Raw genomic sequence first — 20583 nt, forward strand, 5'->3', positions numbered from 1 at the left:
CTGATACACTTTGGAGGTGGAGTCCAGCCATTCTCTTGACACTGTATCACTCCTGTTTCTTGTCCTTCTGGAGTTACAAAGCCAGTATTACAACTATAGGTGACCTTCTCCTGTAAATGAAATGTTTTCTTTCCCAAGGGGAAATAACCGTTGTCAAAAGGGATATTCGTGCATATTTCTGAAAGAGATAGACAGGATTTCTTCCAAGTAAAACACTGCTAAACTACATGCTTACAATACACAGAAGAAGGAGGACAAATGAAAGAGCAGTAGGATTTAGAACATCTTTAACAGCATGTGAAATTTTGCTTCTGCATTGAGCTCTCTTCCTGGGGGACAATTGGAAAGTGAAAAATCAAAGTTCACAGTTACCAACTCATGCACCACAAACAGGGATGGACAGGGGTTTGATTTGCAGCAATCCTGTAAGCTTCCAAAATTGGATGTCCACATCTGGTCTCCACTAGAAATGAAATTCATGTTGGGCATGCACTGCACTGTGCATGCATAAAGAGGACCTTCTGTCCATACTGCAGTGAGGGGCATGCCAGAGATCACCACGGTGTGCAGGTACTACCTCGGTTCTACCAAAGAGAAATCATTCAGAGTGCACATATGCAGGACTAAAGCAAGTTTGTAGCAAAGGACCCCTTCTTGCATGCTAAAGCACTAGTGCAGACAGACCCAATGTTGCAACTGATTTCACGCCACTTGGAATACATTGTTTAAGCCAGTCTAAATGGATGGAAATCAGCCGTCTTGGTTGGATGTTATGGTCTTGTATTCCGAAAGAAAACTTCGGTAGTTGCTAAATTCTTTACTAATAAGTTATTCTGTGAAGGAGTCTCTTCCTTTTAAGAGATTAACACAACAACAAATAGCAATATTTGTGCAATAGAGAGTCAAGTAAATAAAGATACAAAAAAACCCCAAACCTTTGAGGAATGCTAAAGGATGTATTTGAATGTTGGGAGCAGAGTTAATGATACTTCCGTGCAACAGCTTCAAAAGTTTAAATTTCACATCAAAGTTTTTAGTGTTTATACCAGTAATGCCCACGATTGCCTAACACTAGGAAGCATAACTTTTTATTTTGCTTGCTCATTGCTATGTCAAAATCTCAGTGGGTGGTGGTCCAAAACATTCTATGGTCCGTGTCTCTCTAAGGGTGGAATTGTTTCCTAAAAAAATATTTTTACAGTCTAAGAAAAGTTAGGTTGAATTCTTTCTTTTGTCCATATGAAATCGTTACCTAAAGTATTTAAAGTCCCTGGGAGACATTCTAGCAATTTCAGGCTTGGTGCAAGTCAGGAACCAAAGCTGGAAACAGAGTTAGGAGAAGTAACCTTTCTATTCCTCCCCGCTTCCAGTATGATGCCAACCGGAAAGGAAGCAAGGCAAACAGGGATCAGGTGGCATAGCGAGAGGCTGAAAGGAGACAAGAAATTACAGACAGGCTGCACAAGGGGAATGATTAACTGCACAGCTATGTTATAACAAGATTTCACTACTGAAGACAAAGGGACTATGACTCCCATCCCAGAGCTTACATTCTAGGAGATCTGAATGAACCACGTGTGGACGTTTTACAGGGTTACATTCTCCATGTTTGCACAGTGACTGACCTCAGCAGCATACAGGGACGTGAGAGCTGCATGAGCCAGTGGAGAGAATCACAGCATTGTGTTTCAGTTGTAGAGCACCTAGACTTACAGTTACTAAGCAGCGCTTATGGATTAATGTAGGTGATGTGACGGTGGATTTACTGGTTTTAGCTAGAAACCTCAACAAAATACAAGCACACTCACTTTTACGGACACATCGTGGAGGAGGTGACCAGTCATCCTTTGTGCACGTGACTTCCCCATCTTCACGTTCAGTATGATAGCCATCGTTGCAGACATATTTAACTCTTTCACCTTCCTTGTAAACATACTTCTGGTTATGTGAGAAATAACCATTTGCCATCCGTCTGACATGACATTTTTCTAAAGAAGGAAGGTAACTACATTTAACCACAGTAATTTGTACATCAGGAACTGAGGTAAAATAATTCTTAGGAACAGTTACTAAAAAAGGGCCTCCTAGCGCCTTTCTGTATCCTTCTATCCACAAAAGACATTCGTTCTCAAACCTGAATGAAAGCATGTCTTGTTTCACTGCCCTAAGATTAATGAATCGCATGAACAGGAGTGTAAGTCACTACATGAAGTGCTAAGAAGTGGTCTAGTAAACAATATCGCTTACCTCGTGTTCATAAGCAAGGCTGGCTACCTTCAGCGCATCTAGCATCATGTACACCAGCTCTGGTTTGATCTGCTGTGTCTCTAAAATGTTGATGTCTGCCCTGAGTGATTTTCAGCATTCGCCTCCAGAAGTTTTCATCATCTCTGTGCAAATGTATCAGCCTCTCAAACCAGCTCTAGAGATTTTAGCAACAGCTAAGCACGCTGGCTCTACAGCATCCTGTGCCCCCAAGAGCCCAGACACAAGGAAGATGCCTGAAGGAATGCTATAGCTGTGTTACTTGGGTAACTGGCCCTTTCCTCTGGGCAGGACTCCACTCGTTTCCTGCACTGAGCACCACTCCACTGAGGGCAACAGGGAAAGACCAACCTTTTGTAATCCACTTCCAAGCCCTACCAGCAGGTAGGAACTTTTCTGTGACTGAAGATGTGTGTTAGGAGAGGAGGCCTCAGCTCGCTGCTGTAAGTCTATTTTCTACAGTTCAATCATTAGGTCAGTGTACCTGGATCTCTTGCTGATGCCATGCTCACTTTCAGCTTATTGCAAGAGTGTGCCAACTTCTCAGCCCCACATGTTATCCAAAGGGACCAGGCAACGGATCTCGGAGAGGAACCTCTAGACAAAGTGCCCAAGCCACGGAAGGAAGACTATATTTACATGGAGTAGAAACTCTCTGTTTGTATGTGCAGCTGTGTGTGCAGATGAAAGTAGATGCATGCACGTGACACAGAAGCCAGAGAAGAGAAACACTTCCAATGTAACACTTAATCTTATGGATAGTTTCAGGAGTGAAGAATCTCCAAAATCCAAAAGCATCGTTTCAGCCTTACTCATTTCAGAGTGTCACTTACCAGCTGACAGTTTGAGCTCTGCATATAGGATGACAGTCTGGGTGCAGTTCCAGGGGTCAACTACAGCAGTTCTACTTTAACAAACTGTTCTTTGCTCCGTCTTGTGCTCCATCGGCACAATTTCTGCTGCACAGACCTTTGATAGTTACAACAGAATTGAGCATAAAGTGGAAATGTACTTACTGAGGCATTTTGGCTCTGGAGACCAGCCCCTTTCAGAACAGACCATGAGAACCCAGAATTCTCCACTCGGGGTTGAATAACCATTATTGCAGTAGTAATGAGTTTGCTGCCCAAACTTCATTGGAAAGTAATAGCTTTTGTAGTTCTCCATGCTTTCACTTAACTTGCCATTTTCTATAGCTGGGTAGTCACATGGTTTCTCTTGAAATAGAATTTAACAGCAACAATATCAACACATGCATGACAAAAAGGTCAGGACACAATTAATTCAGATGCAGCTTCATCATCTGAGTGTTTTCTGAAACGGACAGAATCGGGACTGCACACCTTGGCAGATCCTAAGGAGTGCAGGAACAATTGCACTATGCTTCTGGTGACTTTGTCATTACCTATGCCTCTGTTGGTTCCCTCCGTTTCCATTGCAACCATCAGAAACCCAGTTAATATTCTCAGTGGACTTCAAAGGCTGATTCATGAGACCAAATGTAAGGATTTATTCTACGGTGGGATGACACTGTTTTTGTAGAGTGTCTTGACTAAGTTTACTATACTGGCCATGATGGGAGCCCAGAGAGGTAGCTCAGGTATAGACACTGAACTGTGGACTCTTAAAATTGAAATGACTCCTGTCACCATTTTCATTTGTAACTTTCCGGATTCTGCACCAAAAGCTCTTCCTAGCTCTTCTCATTTTTATTTTAAAACTATAGTGTCTTTCTTTTGTTCTCGCAGTTCCTCAAAAGAACTGACCCTTTTCAGGGCCAAGTCAAGGATAGAAGGAGGAGAGTCCCTGAAGCTTTCATTCAAGTTTACCCAGGGTGTCCTACTCGGCCCACGGCAGGTAGGTTCCTCCTGAAGCACTCTGACCCAGAGCCTAACTGCTGGGGCGCTGGACAGACCATTCAATAACGAATGAGGTGGTCTCAGAATGATACCTGAATTTTACAACCCACACATACATAGAGAAAAGATTAATCCAGATACTAACAGTGCACTTTTTGGGAATAGTTCAAATCATCCAAAGGTTCATTTGCAAGACTGATTTCATCAGGGTTTCTCTCACATCCTGTTCTCTAAGTTTTTCTTTTATTTTCACTGACCAAAGATCAGAGTGCTGGATTATGAAATTAATTGCTTATTTATTTACTTATTTGTTAATGCCGTGCCTACTGGGCAAAACTATCATTGTAGTTATGGGAAGTTTAAGCCAAGAAAGGACTCATAAACAATCAAGAATACCTCGTTTTCTTATTTGACAGGTTATAACAGGTAGAATAAAACTGTGATTGCTCATAATATACCAACACACAACTGCAAGTAAGAATCTAAAGCTGTGATAACTACGATGAAAGAAACCTTGCAACCATTACCTATGTTTCGTTTTGGTTTGGATACTTTAACACTCACTATGTCCTCTTATCTTGACTGGCATGCTACTCCTCAGGTGGACCACAAACCTTCCTGACAGGGAGCTGACTATAGCACTTTTTAATGCATACTTTCACAAATACAGTAATAGATAATACCTGTGTTTATAAACATAATGTAAATGTAGATTATACCAGTGGTTTCATAGACGATTTTTCTAAACCGTCAAATTAAGCTTTACATCATGAAGAAACACAATGAATAAGCAACTCTCATTTCTCATGCTTCTTAAGTTTTTCCCTTGACCTCTTTTTCACTGAGACATTTCCAACAACTCTACATATTGTGTCTTCATTCATGAGAGCTACTTACGGACACAGCCTGGATCAGGCACCCAGCCATTCTTGGTGCATTCTGCTGTGCTTTTGCCAGTCAATGCTTTAAAATGATATCCAGGATTACACTGTACTGTGATTATATCACCTACTACGTAGTTGTCTTCTTGAGGTCTAAAGTTCCCATTGGGAATTCTTGGAGGAGAGCACACAATTTCTAAATGAAAAGAGAAACATTGGATGCTAATTTGAAGAATATGTTTATGTTTATTGCATAAGTTCTTATTTTCATAGTGTATTGACCATAACTGCATAAAATTGTTAAAAAGATGTTTCTTAGGGCAAAGAAAAGGCTACATTTCTCTCCCGCTCTTAGAAATGTACGGTTCTGTAAGAGGAGAGTGACAGCTGTTACTGATGTCATGCTAATTACAAGATTAAAACTTAATTGCAAAGAGAACGGTTGGAGCAAGAACTAGAGGAGATCAAACTGAATTTGACTAATCTTTTCCAGTAGGTCATTCCACAGCTGGAGCTCAAAATGACCTATGCTGGGCTCACTCACAGCCCTCCTGGTCTGGTTTATGGACACTGTCCCAAAGGAGGGCAGGTTCACTGGCAGGTCTTAAATGGAGAAATAACTATACTTAACTAGGAACTGATCATTCAAAGGCTGTGTGATTAAGATTAGGGTCTTGCACTGACACTGGAAATATTTCAGCAACTGAGAAAGGACGAGAATGCTATTCTAAAAAGCTCATGATATCTTTATGCTTGCAGAAGCCAGGAAAACATACTATTTATAAACCGGAGCCTGTCTTTTGTTTTTTTTTTTTTTTTTGTATTCTACTTCCAATTTAGAAAATAGCACCAACGCACTCAGGGCTGGGAGGGGATGGCTATAAGGTAACTACAGATCGGTCCTGCTGTGGGGTGAAGGTGGGTGAATCAGCTCTATGCATGTACTGCTGAATCATCTAGGTTCAGTGGCAAGTCAAGTAGGATCCAGAACCACTGTTTGAATATGCCCCAAGTATCAGGGCCCAGTATATCAGTGGCTGGAAGAATGTTTTCTTTGGCACTTCTCAAAAGCAGTATGTTGCTAAACCGTAGGCAATGCATATTAATTACTATCATTACTAATCTTGAAGCAGAAAGGTCGAGAACTGAGTGGACACTAAGACTGACTACTCTTTATTTTTAAAGGAGTCTTTCTGGAAGAGGTCCCAGGAAGGTGGGTGGTACATAACATCCTATGTTGCCCTGTTGCCAACGTTTTTTTCCAGTTTCAAGTGTTTGGCAATTTCTTGAAGACAATTCAAGGCACTAATGATTTCCCCAAAATTTACATCAAACTATTTCAACTGGGACATAACATGCATATTTCTGTTTGTGGGACTTGGAGATTTAGTTATAGCCTTTAAGTGCTGTAGTTGAATGAAACTAAAGTAAGATCCATGACCCAGAGGGCTGATGTCAAACAGGACTAGTCTCAGAAATTACGGATTTGCCATCTTAACTGCTCAGAAGGCCTTTGGGAGTTAAAAAGCAAGAGGGAGTTTCAGCATTGTAGATATATTAATTTGTAGAGATTCTCAGACAATGTCTGATGGGAAGTTTGAACACCATGGATAATGTGGTTGTGCAATTACAGTTCCGATGACATTAAACAAATTGCTGTCTTCATCCTAGACTAAGGGTCATGGACAGCGGCAGGATTCATGCATACCACGTTACTTTGGTCTCTTTTTATACATCACTTCGTGTCCATGGTTCTTAGGGTTAGTGAACTTCAAATCTATGCTGTACACAATTCTTGACATAACGGCTGTGTAGAAAGTACTGTTGTATTCAGCTTTATGTATAATCCAGCACTACAATTCCATTGTAATTTTCAGCTTAGACACTTATGGCCATCAATGGACTACTTGTCCTTCTGAAATTGGACTACTTCACATGTGCTCGAACCCCTTTGGAAATAGCCATGTCAGCTTCAGATTGTTCTTCCTACAACACTGCCTTACTATTTCAGAAGAACTCTTGAAAGGCAGCTTACAAAAGTACTCTGAAAGATACTTTTGTAATTTCTAGTCATTTCTGAAAGGTTGCACAATTTGTTACTGAAGTTCCGTCAGTGAAACAGGGATCATTTTTTAATTGTTCTTCTTTGGTTGGAACTGGTTGATCAGAACTAGTAGTCTGGAAATTTCAAGAATGGATATAATGACTAGCAACCAGGTGCTCAGTCTGCTCAAACTACAGTAAGACTCATCAGGACACTCAGACAAAATGCAGAGGTCAGTTCAGTAGGTCAAGCAAACTTCTGTTGTCTCAAATGTTCATACAGGGTGAGATGTTGAGTGGTATTTTACTGAGTGGTTAGTCCTACGGTTACAAGTAGCAGAGTCTTGGCTATGGTGACACAGCATCTCAACTACTGAACATGGAAGACCTGAAGATGCATTAACTTGTATCTCCTCCTCAAAGGACTGCTTGTGATTCATAAGTAGGTCATCAAGCTAAGACTATTAGCTTTCCCCAATTTTATTCATACTGCTGCAATTCATATGGTATCAAACAAATATTTCTTTACCCAGTCTTCCAACATACAGCACAGCCACTGACTTGTACCAGTTATGTTCATGTTAAACAGACTTAAAAAGGTATCGAGACTTGGTGTGAAGACAATAGGACTTCAAAAACCACACCACTTCTCCAAGGAGTTGGTTTCAAATGTTGGTTTTCCCATGCCATTAAAAATTGCAGATTCCTTCTACAGTTTGAATTTCTCAGGTATTAATACTTTTTTTTCCTGCTTGTTTAAATATTCTTTTTAGTGTGTGATTTTTCCATTCCTTAGATAAAACATTTTCATTGTATTTTGTAGAAGGTAAAGAGATTCAGCTTTATCCTTCCAATTTGTCCAAATTAGGATTTTTTTTCTAACCCAAGTAATCCTTTTCCTATGTTCTCCCCACTAAATCAGAATCATATAAAAAAAGAATAAAATAACGACAGCTACGTGAAGTATTTTAGCATCAATCTCATTTATGCAGTATACTGGAGCAATTGTTGCTTCGTGGACCTATTTAACTACACTCAAGTAACAAAAGACTGAATTAACTGTTTTTGCTACTGCTCTCCATGGAAAACTCTTATCCAGTTGTTTGGTCCCTTTAACACTTAATCCTTCCAGATCTTCATGGGATATTGGTCAGATGTGGATGGATTTCTTTTGTTATGAATAAACTAACTTTTGTCATTACTAATCTCTGAAATTACTTCCAAACACAACAAATGTGCAAAATAACTTTAGGCAAGGCTAACCAGTGCAATAAGGGGTTGGATTCCATCCTGGTTCAGTACATTGTACATCTGCTCTTTCACCATATCTGTATCCTTCATCACAGCCAAACTGTAGTTGTTCAGATTCCTTGTAAGACCCCTTTGGAGAACGTACATATCCATGCAGAATTTTTGGCACATCACAGATAATCTCTGAAATTGAGAAAGACAAAACCCATATATTTTTGTTTATTTTTATTTGCTGAGAATAAATGCCTATTGGAATAAAATTCAGGGTTTTTTTCATTTGACTTCACAAAAACATTTGCATTTGGAAACTGTTTGCAACTTATTTGAGAACTCTTCAATGACCTGATTGTGGGTGCCAGGTAGAAAGTGTGGTGTAGCACAGCATCAATAGCAAATTGGTTCATGAGACAGATTTCAGGGCTTTGCTTTGGATTTTAATGGATCTCAGAATCAGCATATAAGGCAGGGGACATTGTAAAATAAGCAACTATGCTAGCTGTAATTTAGGATTTTCCATTTTTCAGATAATTTCATTTCCTTGTTATTTCTAGCAAACCTAAAACTCTCTCATAGCCAGTAGACGATTAGTTAAATCATGGCATCAACAGGAAAAAGAATTAAACTATCTGGAAAACTGACACTAGAATGCTTCACTAGCTATAAAAGAACCTCAGCATCCCCAGATCCTTGCCAAACCCAATAAAACCACTGAGATCTTGCAGTTTCCAAAAACTGTATTCATAAAGCCAGAAAATATTCAAGGCTTTGTTTCCTCGGCCACAGAGCAGGACACCAAAGATTGGTGCCCTTGGATTCATTTGCTAGATTTACTTTGTATTTAGGATGAAAAATAGCTCAGTGAAACTGTCATTGTTTAATAAAATTCTATATTCTGCAAATGTTACAAGCACATGTGTTTAATTCCACTTTATGCTGTTCAAATTATAATAAATGGGCATTTCAACGCAGCAAAATGCAGTGCTGAAATTGTGAAAAAACCACACATGTATCTGACATCCCGACATATGTACTCTGCCCTTCTAAACACCTACTTCCCGATCAGATAACATATAAATAATCTAAGAAACTTGATGGACTGAATATTTAACAGTGATTGTTACCATAAGCTTCCTGGGATCCATTTTACATACTGACTCTTCTTATCCTACTTCTTCTGCATATATGCAATGGAGATTGTTTACACACAAACTGTGCTTAATTGCTGTGGAATAAAGTAAAAGCTTTGTAGTTTCCCATATGGTAACCAGTCCCTAGAAGTCTGTGAGAATAAAGCTTCTTAATTACAGAAAATAAATAGTATCCTTTTTACCTTGGCACTGAGGCACATCACTATTCCATTTTCCATTAGAAGAGCAAATTATTTCTTTAGATCCAACAAGCCTGTATTTTGCATTACATTCAAAATTTACAACCTGGCCAAAGGAATATTCTCGGCCTAGCTCAAATGCACCAGTCATAATTATTCTTCCATTTTCTGGTGCTTGTACAGGTAAACACTTTGCCACTGGAAAATAAAACAAAACAAAACAAAAGGAAAGGAAAAAACCAGCCATTTTGAGGTCTATTCTGTAAAATAAATTGACACACAAAAAAATTAAAAAACAGAAAACTCACTGTAATTTCCTTACATATTTTAAAAATACACACTTTTGTTATGTATTCAGATACCATTTGCAACAGATATAATAAAAAACCCTAAGCAAAAAGACAGACTGACATAGGAGGAAGCTTGTAGGCTGGCTCTTATCATCCTCTTCTCTGCCCTTGAAGGCTAAAGACACAGCACCCACTGAACTAGATGACCTCCTGACGTCTCACCCAATCTAATTTATCCTATGATCCTATGAATTCTATGGATGGTTAGATGAACCTTAATTGACGCATAGGGCCATTAAACTTTGTCAAAATAGTTTAATTTACTTTAGAGCTATGCCAAACCGAATTTGCTATAGACAAATATCTGGAAAAGTGCTGTGTTATAGACTGACTACAACAGTTCAGTTACTAACTAGTTAAGGATATCAAAACAATTACATTACTAAAGTAAACAAACACAATGTCAGCCATTAATTTAGACCTCTTGTATCTCCTAACTTTGTAATTGCAGAAAAAGGAAGAATTAACGTATGTCATCAGGTATTTCTTATTAAGGGGAAAATGACTACCAAATCTCATTCTTAAAGGTTCACATAGATATCACTGAGCATGTACAAAAGTGGCTTGATGTTTTGCCTACCACAGCTCCCACTTCTCTCTGACAACATTCTCCATTTTATAAGCCATCTGCCTTTTCTATGAGCTCACATTCTATCATCTGGGTTCCTCACAATTAGGACATTATACAAATACTTTCTTTCATAGGCAATCATATTTCAGCCTAATGAAAACTCCTTGATCATGAAAGAAAAATCTTATGAGGACTTTGAAATTGCAGTATCTTGGTGACATGTGACAAAAAATGTTGGAAACCATTGCTCTATACTGTGCAGATAGAGACCTGTATGCCTAAAATTGAAGACACTCAAAATCCAGTAAACTAAATGTGAAATATCTGAGACCAAGGAAATGTCAAAACACAGACAACAAACTCTAGACAAGAGAAAGATACCTACTTTTATTTGTGATTCTTTACTTAGAAACCCTTTCCTGACATTAGATGCTTAACCTAAAGAGAAATTTCACCGCTGCACACGTATGTTAAAATAGACCAGTTAAAAATATCTTTGGGAAGAAAGGATGCTTATTTTCATAATCATACAGGTTTGAAACTGGTGAAAAGGTTTCCAAAATCAGGGAAGTATCCTCCAAACCATCCAGTCTATTAAGTCTTGAGGTCTGGGTCTCTCATTCTTACTTAGTGAAGTTCTTCCCCAGTATGCTAATAGGGAGAAGAACTTGTAACAAAATCTTAATGGCTAGGATGTTCACAAGGGTGGAGGAGGAAACTAGCTAAAAACACACATGCTTTCACATACATCTGAAATGCCTCATCCCAGCTGTCTTTTGTAACCATGTTTTGCAGACATCTACTCTGTCAGGGCCTTTTAGGTGAGGCAGAACTTTAAGCCAGTCTGGGGGTGACAGGACTCAATTTTGTGAATACTTTTTAAAAAAAACTTGAGTGCTTATTGGACTAAAATGGCTGAGCAGTCATTGTAAGAGTTTCACTGCTGCATAACTTGAATTTAAACATATGTGAATTAATACTAGTAAAGAGATCACAGACTAGTTCTAGATAGTATCAGACAGATAAAAAGAGAGTTTGATAAAGAATTAAATATGAAACTCCATTTACCTTCACAGTGAGGGATGTCATTGCTCCATCCATCTGCCTGACACTCACGGTAATTTCTTTGGCTGAGCATCCGGTATCTTACCGAATAAAAAGTAAACAATGCTAAAATTCAGTCTCATTATGTGACAGAAACAGCAGTGCTGCTGTTTTTGAAGCAAAGGAAGTAGGTTTCATATGTTCTAGCACAGACTAACCAAAATGTGACAAAAGTAGGTTTTTGGCCTGCATCTTCCCTATTTTGTTTCTTTTAATTGCATATGGCAAAAAATATGAAAAAAAACAAAGTAGGAAGTAATCAGTAAGATGGCTTGCTTCTTTATTAGAGATAGCAAACTTTGGCTACATAACAAATAACCTAGGGGTAATTCACACAATCAATAGCAAGGAGAGTAAAACTCCTGTTGCCTGTGCTCTACTATGACTGAAAGCCATGTGACAGCATCAAATTAGGACTTAATCCAAACCATATGTATCTCATGCTTTGATGAGCTAGTATTATCTTAGGTTTGAGGGCAACATGGCCACAATGTCATGGCTTCTGCTTTGTCTGAAATATAGTCAGAGTAAGCACAGCTAGTCTGAAATGACAGTGAAGAACTGTCTGAATTTAAGGGATTAAGGAGAATATTGATTTTGGAACTCTTTTTGTGGAACTCAAACTAGATTCCAGCAAAACAAAGACTGCAAAAGCATGGCTAAACCACTGTACCATGCTTATAGCCGTCTTGCATTTCAAGAGGAAAGAATCCTGTCATAGGCATACTTAACTAAGCACAATACTATGTATTTGCCTTGCTGCAGTTTTAATTGGAGAAGATGAATAGAGGAGGAAGAGAGAAGAATTTCTTCCAAGCAGACAGTGAAGACATGTTAGTGAGTCTACCAGAAATGTCTTTCTTCAAACATTTTTTACAATACATTTTACTTCATAATGCACAAAAATGATTTAAGCAAGACTGATGAGTTGTGGTTCTGAATAGGAGACTGTTGTACGGCCTAATGACTTCACTGACATAACTGCATCATGACTGCCTGCTGACAGCACTGATTCCAGCATACAAAGCTGCATTTCCATCTGAACTGGCTGGCTGGTGGAGTCATGAGGCAGCTTTGCAGACAGATCACTATTTTTGTTTTCTACTCGGACAGCCATGATTTGAAGTTAGCTACAGCCTTACATATTTTAGACACTTTGGATGACAGCTTCAGGTGCATGAGTTCAGTTACTTCAATAGTGCCAGACATGAGAAAGAGTTACCTTTAGTATTACTGTAGTTGCAGAAATTTAAATTAAACAATAACCAAGCATTAAATATTAGCAAGTTGTAGCTGCATTACAGACAACAAATCTATAGCTGACACTTCTTTTAACATTAACACCTTATGTTAACTCCCATATACTGAATTAAATAAGTATTACCCATCATTACATCTGTACTCAACTCTGGCACCAAATACAAATTCACTTCCACTGGTAAGTTCAAAGGAACCAAACTCAGTATCTCCAGGATGTCCACAGGGCTTATCTGGTAAAAAAGAGAAGAATAAGAAAAAAAAATTACTTACACCATACATAGGAATGTGAAAGTGTGAAAGAGCACTTTTCTAGCAATTAGTAGCAAGTATGGGCCTTTCAAAAATTCAAAAATGCTCAGCATTAGCTTGATTAACCCCCCCTTTTTTAATCACTATCTTCAATGAGAACATATTGGAGTAAGGATCTGCTGATTTAAAAAAAAAAAAAAATATTAGCAGGTTTTATTCCTTTAAAAAGGCTTGAGCTTATCTTAAGTTTTACGACAAATTTAATGGCAGGATGTAACTTCAGCTTTTCATACAACTTGTAACATAAACTGGTCCAAAGCTTCCACTACAGAATCCATCCATGACTGGAAATGAAATTTCCTCAATCTGATGGGGATTGTGCTGAGTAAAGAGGAATGATCTAAGGCCACAGGAGTCTTTTGGTCCTCAGTCCTTTCTGCTCAAAGTTCCCCATAGGACTTTTCTTGTGGTCTGGCCCTAACTATTTGCCCTGGATTCCCAAAAGAATTGCAAAGATGAACACACCATCCCTCTCATTCATCCACTTTTGATGTTATAATATGGACTGCAAAATAAACTGCATAGCTAAAACCTATTAGGCCGCCTCAGAAGAAATCTTTCCTGGTCCCTGTCGAGCTAGGCAATTTCATTTCTTGGAGTGTATCAAGATCCTTGTTTTTTCCAAGGAAGAGGTGTTTGACTAGGCCCTAAACGTGCTCCACTGTGATTCAGAGAAAACGGACAACCTCATGATCAATTTTGCTGTCTAGTGTGGCCTATCCTGAAAAGGGAACGTGATCACTTAGCCTGTGGCAGACGATCCCTTTTCTCCTTCCACCTGCATCTTGCCAGTGTCAGTATCTACTCACTGGGTGGCAGTATTTACTAAAATATGTTACTAAAAAGCAACACCAAATTTTGTATAATTTGAAAAAGCTGTGTTCACTGAGTAGTTATACAAATACATATAACACCCGAAAAGGTGACTAAATAAAAAATGTAAAAGAAACTAGTAACAACTTTATTAATTCATTTTTACTCATGATTTGTATTCATCTCTGTTTGAATGACACCTGGGACTTAATTTTGTATTATCAAACCAAACATTTACATTCTACTAGTAAAAATTTTGTATATTAGATATGCAAGAAAAAAAGCTCGTGTGTCTAAAATTTCTTTGTTTAAAAGTCATTTATTACAGAAAAGAAGTATCTGCTGACTAACAATAATAAACTTAAATTTCTTCACTAATGAATTCTGTATGAAGGTGTGCGACACTTCTAAACTCTTAACACAGTATACTAGAGATAATAAATAGCAGCTCTCATCCTAATCATGAATTTTCCTTCACAGATTAAAAAAGAAGACAGGGAAAAACAATTTCCCACGTCCAAGAAATTATATCTTTCACAGAACTAGTTGAATAGACTGAAAAGAAGACAATACTGTCTCTTGATTCACATTCAGAAGCTAGGTTACTGCTTCATTCTGCTTAGACTGTAAATTTCATCTGCATTAGACTTTTTCTAAAATTCTGAAAGCAAGCTCCTAATAACTTAACAACTTAACTTAATAACTTGTCGTGACATAAATTGGGTTAATAAGGCTGGCCTAGAGTAAGATCTTCTCCTGTAAAGAAGAAAAAAAAAAATCCTTCGATCTGGAGAAAAGGAACTTCCAAAAATGTTTCTTTAAGCATACATACTTTTTAGGATGATATTTTAAAGGATGCTGAAACAAGTTACAGGTAAAGATACAATGGTAATTTCACATTGACATCACTGGCAAGGAATGTGATCTGTCAGGTCAAATGTTTGCACATATTTTGCATAAATACTTACTTCTGCATTCTGCCCCTGGGAGGTGTTGCTTCCATGCTCCATCAGCACACTCAAACACAATTCGTCCAAGTTTTATATATCCAGGCCGACATCTGTATGTTACTTGAGTACCATGTGGATAGGGAGGCTTGTCCCATCTTTCAGTAGGCACTTCTTTAACCCTCCTAGGAGGAGGTTCTTTACAAGCTAAAAATTGTAAATAAAAATACTGGTGACTGAAGCACATGCTTCAAACACCAAAATAATTTTACAATAGAAAATATAGCAAGAAATCCTGGGGACACTTGTGATCAAACGAGCATATGTTTTCTACTTAATCATCACAAAATAGAAAACCTCCAAGAATCCACATTTTGTAGGAATATGAATAGACATTTAGAAGGACATAAGAATAGTCAAGCAAGTGCCAAGAAACCACACGGGACAGCCATAATTCATGAAATAGATTTTAGTTACAAAGACTGAAACGAGACTAGTGCCCTGGTTCTAACCACAGACATCTCTTACCCTTCCATCTGTAGGAGCTCCTCCATGCCTGTCCTTCCATTACCATAGAGAACAACTGTGTGCACTCTGTAGAGTTTCCTTTCAAACTATTTTCTTCTGCAGCCACCACCATCCTTACTGACATTAAGTTCATGTGTCATTTGATCAAGTTCTGTCAAATCTCCCCTCACCTTTACATTGCCTAAACTTTCTCTCCAGGCTGAGATCACCTGATATTCCAAAACTTAATTCCTCCTGTCCATGAGATTACTTCTTATGACAAGTTACTTATTACACAATGTAATTAATTCTGGGTATTCACTTTGACCTTTGTTAGCTTCAAAGCATTTTGACTCAATTTGGGGGACGGATGGTGTTGTCTGATATTTCTCATTAGCTCAGTATTATACAGTCCTTCCCCAAAAGCTCCTTCCTGGGCCTTCTTCAGTGTCCATGAAATGTACAGCCAAGCCCATATGAATTACAAGAAATGAGCCTGAATTAATTTTATTAAGAAGTTCCTCAACAGCTTGAGAATAAGAAAAATCAGACTAAAGGGGAAAGAAACAAAGGTTGGGAAGCTGTTAATGAAAGACTAAACGATCTTTGTTAAGAAACATTTTGTTGTTGTTTATAATAATTGACCTAATTTCAGTGACTAATTCTCTGTGCTTGGGTGACTAAAATGTACCTATTTTAAAGGCTGAAGCTTTACAGTAACAGAGCCTGGACAGTCTAGCTAATTGATGCAATGAAGTCTGTTTTACACCTGAACGTGAAAGGTGAGAATTCATCAAGAATAAATAAAACAACTTCTGAGAAATGAAGCCTTGGAAAAGAAATGAAACTTCTGTATAGAAAATAAATGGGAGAAGAAATGTCCACCAGGGAAGGAAATGTCTTGGTGAGTAGATTGATTACTCAGTAGAGAGCTGGCACAAAAGCAGCAATACTCTCACTGAAGCTTTCCTACAGATTGTCCAGGTGCTGCCTGAAAGTGGGACTACAGGAAAAACATGTAGGATCTTTCCTCATGCAAGGGATGTGGAATTATGGCTTGCTGAACCGAACTGTGGAGATCACAACCACAAATTAAGTAGATGTGATTTCTAATACAAAGTGGGCAAATTAAATACTCATTCTTCCACATCAAAGTGTGGAAAGTGAATTTTACTTTAGTTATACAAAGACATACCCTTGAACACTCACTGTTTTTATTTCAGTCAGTGGAGTAATTACCAAATTAGAGGCATAATTTTAGAAAATTGTTTAAAAATCAAGAAAAAGATTTGTTACAAGAAAAAAATCTGTATAATTTTAAGTGTAGCTATGGCATTTTGAAAATATAAAGAAAAGAATGTTAATTGTGAGATGTAATAACTTTATTTTGGCTGGCTTAAGTAGCCAGAAGTAGACAAGCTTTGATAATACCGCTGAGTGCTAAAGAAAGAGTATGCCCACATGTTCATGTTTTTTCCAACTACTTTCATAAGTATGCTCCCTCCTATGAATGATTACATCTGAGTAAAAATTATTGCCTCTGCCCACTAGAGGGTACTACCCTACTATCCAAAAAGGTAGCAGGGACATACTTTTCTTAGCAAGATTAAGACACATTCACTTTTTAACATTTTTGCAAAATGCAGGAATAAGCAAAATGAACAAGATTCCTCTAGCTAGTTCTGTCTTTCAAATGTGTTAAAAATGGTTAGTTTACCCCAAAAAAAGTTCTTTGTAATGATGAGAAAAGGAATTTTTCTAATTCTACATATTTTTCATTAGAGCTCGTTAAAATTAATGCTTTCAGTTTGCAAGCCAAGAAAGCACACTCTGAATTCTACAATTTAAAAAATAGGCTATTTAGTACAGGGAGAGCTTCTCTGCTCTATTCCTCCCTTCTGAGTTGTATTATATTTTTATTGTCTGTTGTGCAGAATGGGGCCTCTTAACTCCTCGTTTACATTAAAAAAAAAAAAAAAGGCATGAAAGCTAATCTCCTGATAGTCTTTTCATCATTACTAAGACATGCTTCTTTCTGGGTTTTATTTCAACTCTCTCTGTTCTTTACCACTCCTGTCCTGATGTTAAACTATGTGTTAACATCAAGTGTCACAGTATGTATATGTATTTCTGACTATAGCTAATTATTCTTTTTTTTTAATGAGGTTTCTTAGTAGCTTGAGAAGAAGAAATCTGCTGACAGGATGTACTTCAAAACTGTATTAATTACATCATGCACTCACCATGTGTACTCACCAAAATTGGGAGAGTTTTATTTTTATATTAGAAAGCATGCACTAAATGCATACCTTCAAATCCTTTAGTGAGAGACTAGGAGAGCTGGAATTAATCATTTAGTATTTTTATGTGACTGGACCTCAGTTAGAAATAGCTCAAGCTGCTTTCTTGCCATCAGTCATTATGCTGGTAGCAACTTCCATGAAGTCAAGCACAAACTATGAATTCAGGTAGAAGAATTTTTCAGCCTTTGGGCAAAAAGCCAGCTCTCGAACAACTCACATAGACTTCCAATATGAAGCTTGAATTAAGAACCCTGCATGACCATGGTAATAGCTGTCCCCGCTAAATCAAATATTGCTACATTCACATTCCTTTGCAATCTCTCTGATCTAAAGAAAGCATTGTGAAAAGGAAGTGCAAATTCACGCAAACTTTCTTTTAAAATTCCAGGACTTTTCCGGACTACTTTGCAAACAAATTAGACTTTATTAGTTGCTTTGGAACAGATACATAAAAAAGATAATACATTTCATTAATGTCCTGATTTTTCAATTTTTCAAAGTAAAATCCATCAGATTGTTTTGATTAATAAGGTCTTCATAATCTTCACCTAAAATTAAAACCAACCTGAACTGAGCAAAGACACACTAGCTCAAAAACACAGAGCACCCTTTCCGCAACAGTTTATGTAAAGAAACCCAGACAGAAATCAAAAGAATTAAATCACTAAACATACATTAAACAATATAAACACAATATCAAGAAAAATAAATCAGAGAAGCAGAAAATATCAGAGGCTTCTGAAAATATACCCAGAAAACTAGCTATCTCTTTAAACATGTACGAAACCATACCTGTATACATTTATCTCATTTAATGGATTAAAAACAATCTGTCATTCAACAGATATTTTGTAAGCTTTTCAGTCAATTTAGTAATCATTCCTCTTTCTCAGATTATTGCACAGATTATTCCAGACAGAAAGAAATGCACATTTGTTGAATATTTTCTATTTTAATCTACGAGCTGTTTACGGGTTTTAGATGTTAGAATAATTAACAAACATAATTAATAACAAATGAGTTGTCCGGCTCTAGTTTAAAGGGTTAGTAACCATTAAAAACGTTGTGCAACAGATTAATAACAGCAATAGTTATTAAAAAAAATAGGTGAAATAATACTTATGACAGGTTACTAAATACTAAAGGTACTAAATACTGCCAGAAGAAATCTCAATTATTGTTGTCAGAAGTTCATTAAAATAGGCTACAATGCAAACATTTTATTTACATATTGTTTTAGTGACCATCTTCACATACACTTTAAGAAAGTGGGGGGTTTTTTTCATATTAAAGCTTACCTCTTTCTGCAGTACAATACATCCAACATAAGAGCAGAGCTGTATAGCCCAGGAATGACATCCTAGAGATTCAGAAACTCAGCAAACACATTTAGTATCGTAGCCTACTTTTTTGATTACTTTGTGTTATTTCCACTCCTATTTTACTCACTAACTGCTCCAGGGACTGACCTTGCAAAGCATTTATACTCTGATTTCAGCAGTCACTTCCCCTAATCCTCTTGCAACACACAAGTGTTTCTTTTTTTTTTTTCCTCTCCAAACTTTGCTAAATGAATAAATAAATAAATGTCTGGCAATTTTCGTCGACACAGTCCTTCCCCACGATCTGCTTGTTTTTACATCATACCTCACTTTTTTCATATTTATCCCTTCCGTATTCACATAAGCTTATTTCTTTTGGTATCCAAAAGAAGTTGTACAAATAAATTATTTTGTGATACCTTGTGTCTTATATGCCTAGTTAAAAACCAGAAATTAACATTAAATATGTGTAAAAATGAACTTCTCTACTATATGCATATCATTCAAGATCTATGTTGAAAACAATTGAAATAAAAAAAGACAAAAATACAAAGTGACTTACTAACTCACTGGTTCTTGTATAAGATAACCAACTACACAGAGCAAAGGCAATGTACTTGATCAAATACTTGATTAAATAAACCTAGGTGATGTTGAAGCATTTGTTTCAGTATCACATGAGAAATGATAAGATGGAGAAGATGTGAATGAATTGTAATGTGGATAATGAACTATTCAAAGAAAATAATAAAGATTGTACTAAAAGAAGAACTATATGGCAAACTGAGCTAACAGAGGAACTCCTCATGTATTCATGTAAGCAACAGTCTTATTAATATTTTCACTAAATGTCTTGGCTTTATAAGAAGTGCACTCCAGTGGAAATGCGGATCATATGAAGAGAATTATCTGATACTGAGAATTAGGGAAAAAAAATGTAAAAGTACAAAGTGCTCTCAGGAGATGGACACAAAACAGCTGCACACCAGATACCCCGTAGTGGTGATGTCTGACTGGCATGGAGTATACACAGATCAATATTGTATATGCTCCCAAAAGACCACATAACATACCCTTAAAATCACTGGCTTAGTTAGCCTACTGATACAGGATAAAAAAGAGTGTGTTTAGAGAACAGATCTCAAATCAAACCTGAACTCCAAAGCAGTTAAAACTTTTTTTCTTCTCAAAATGCAGATGGAATTAATTTTTTTTTTTTTTTTTAACCTGGGCTGTGTTTTCAGTTACCAGTTCTAAGGAATGGTCTTAAAGAAAACTGGCATTCAGCTGTTTTACCTACAAGAAATCTTCCAGACAGCATAACATCTCTTCCTTTCCTTCCCCCTTTCTCTTTCCAAGTGACTCATATGTGGAGAATGAACTCTCGCTCTGCTCCACGACCCTGTGATGATCAGTCTGCATCCATTTTGCAGTTACTCATGCATACCTGATCAGTAGAAAAATATTTTTT

The 20583-nt window shown here is 37.3% G+C and overlaps 1 protein-coding gene across 3 annotated transcripts in view; it reads right to left on the reverse strand.

The window, feature by feature from the left end:
• LOC143160273 (complement factor H-like) overlaps positions 1-19244 on the reverse strand; it is a 40013-nt gene extending 20769 nt beyond the window's left edge. For 2 of the 3 annotated variants that reach the window (XM_076337999.1, XM_076337998.1), the window contains exons 1-10: positions 19089-19244; positions 15002-15187; positions 13036-13141; positions 11616-11692; positions 9630-9824; positions 8312-8482; positions 5022-5201; positions 3282-3482; positions 1809-1988; positions 2-178 (exon numbers count right to left, since the gene is read on the reverse strand). In XM_076337999.1, coding sequence (XP_076194114.1) covers positions 2-178; positions 1809-1988; positions 3282-3482; positions 5022-5201; positions 8312-8482; positions 9630-9824; positions 11616-11692; positions 13036-13141; positions 15002-15187; positions 19089-19149 — 1534 coding nt within the window. In that variant the 5' untranslated portion in view covers positions 19150-19244. The remainder of the gene's footprint in view (position 1; positions 179-1808; positions 1989-3281; positions 3483-5021; positions 5202-8311; positions 8483-9629; positions 9825-11615; positions 11693-13035; positions 13142-15001; positions 15188-19088) is intronic. The other variant, XM_076337997.1, reaches the window with a different exon arrangement.
• Between the last annotated feature and the right edge of the window lie 1339 nt (positions 19245-20583).

The sequence above is a fragment of the Aptenodytes patagonicus genome, chromosome 5 (assembly GCF_965638725.1).
Source record: "Aptenodytes patagonicus chromosome 5, bAptPat1.pri.cur, whole genome shotgun sequence".
Taxonomy (NCBI): domain Eukaryota; kingdom Metazoa; phylum Chordata; class Aves; order Sphenisciformes; family Spheniscidae; genus Aptenodytes; species Aptenodytes patagonicus.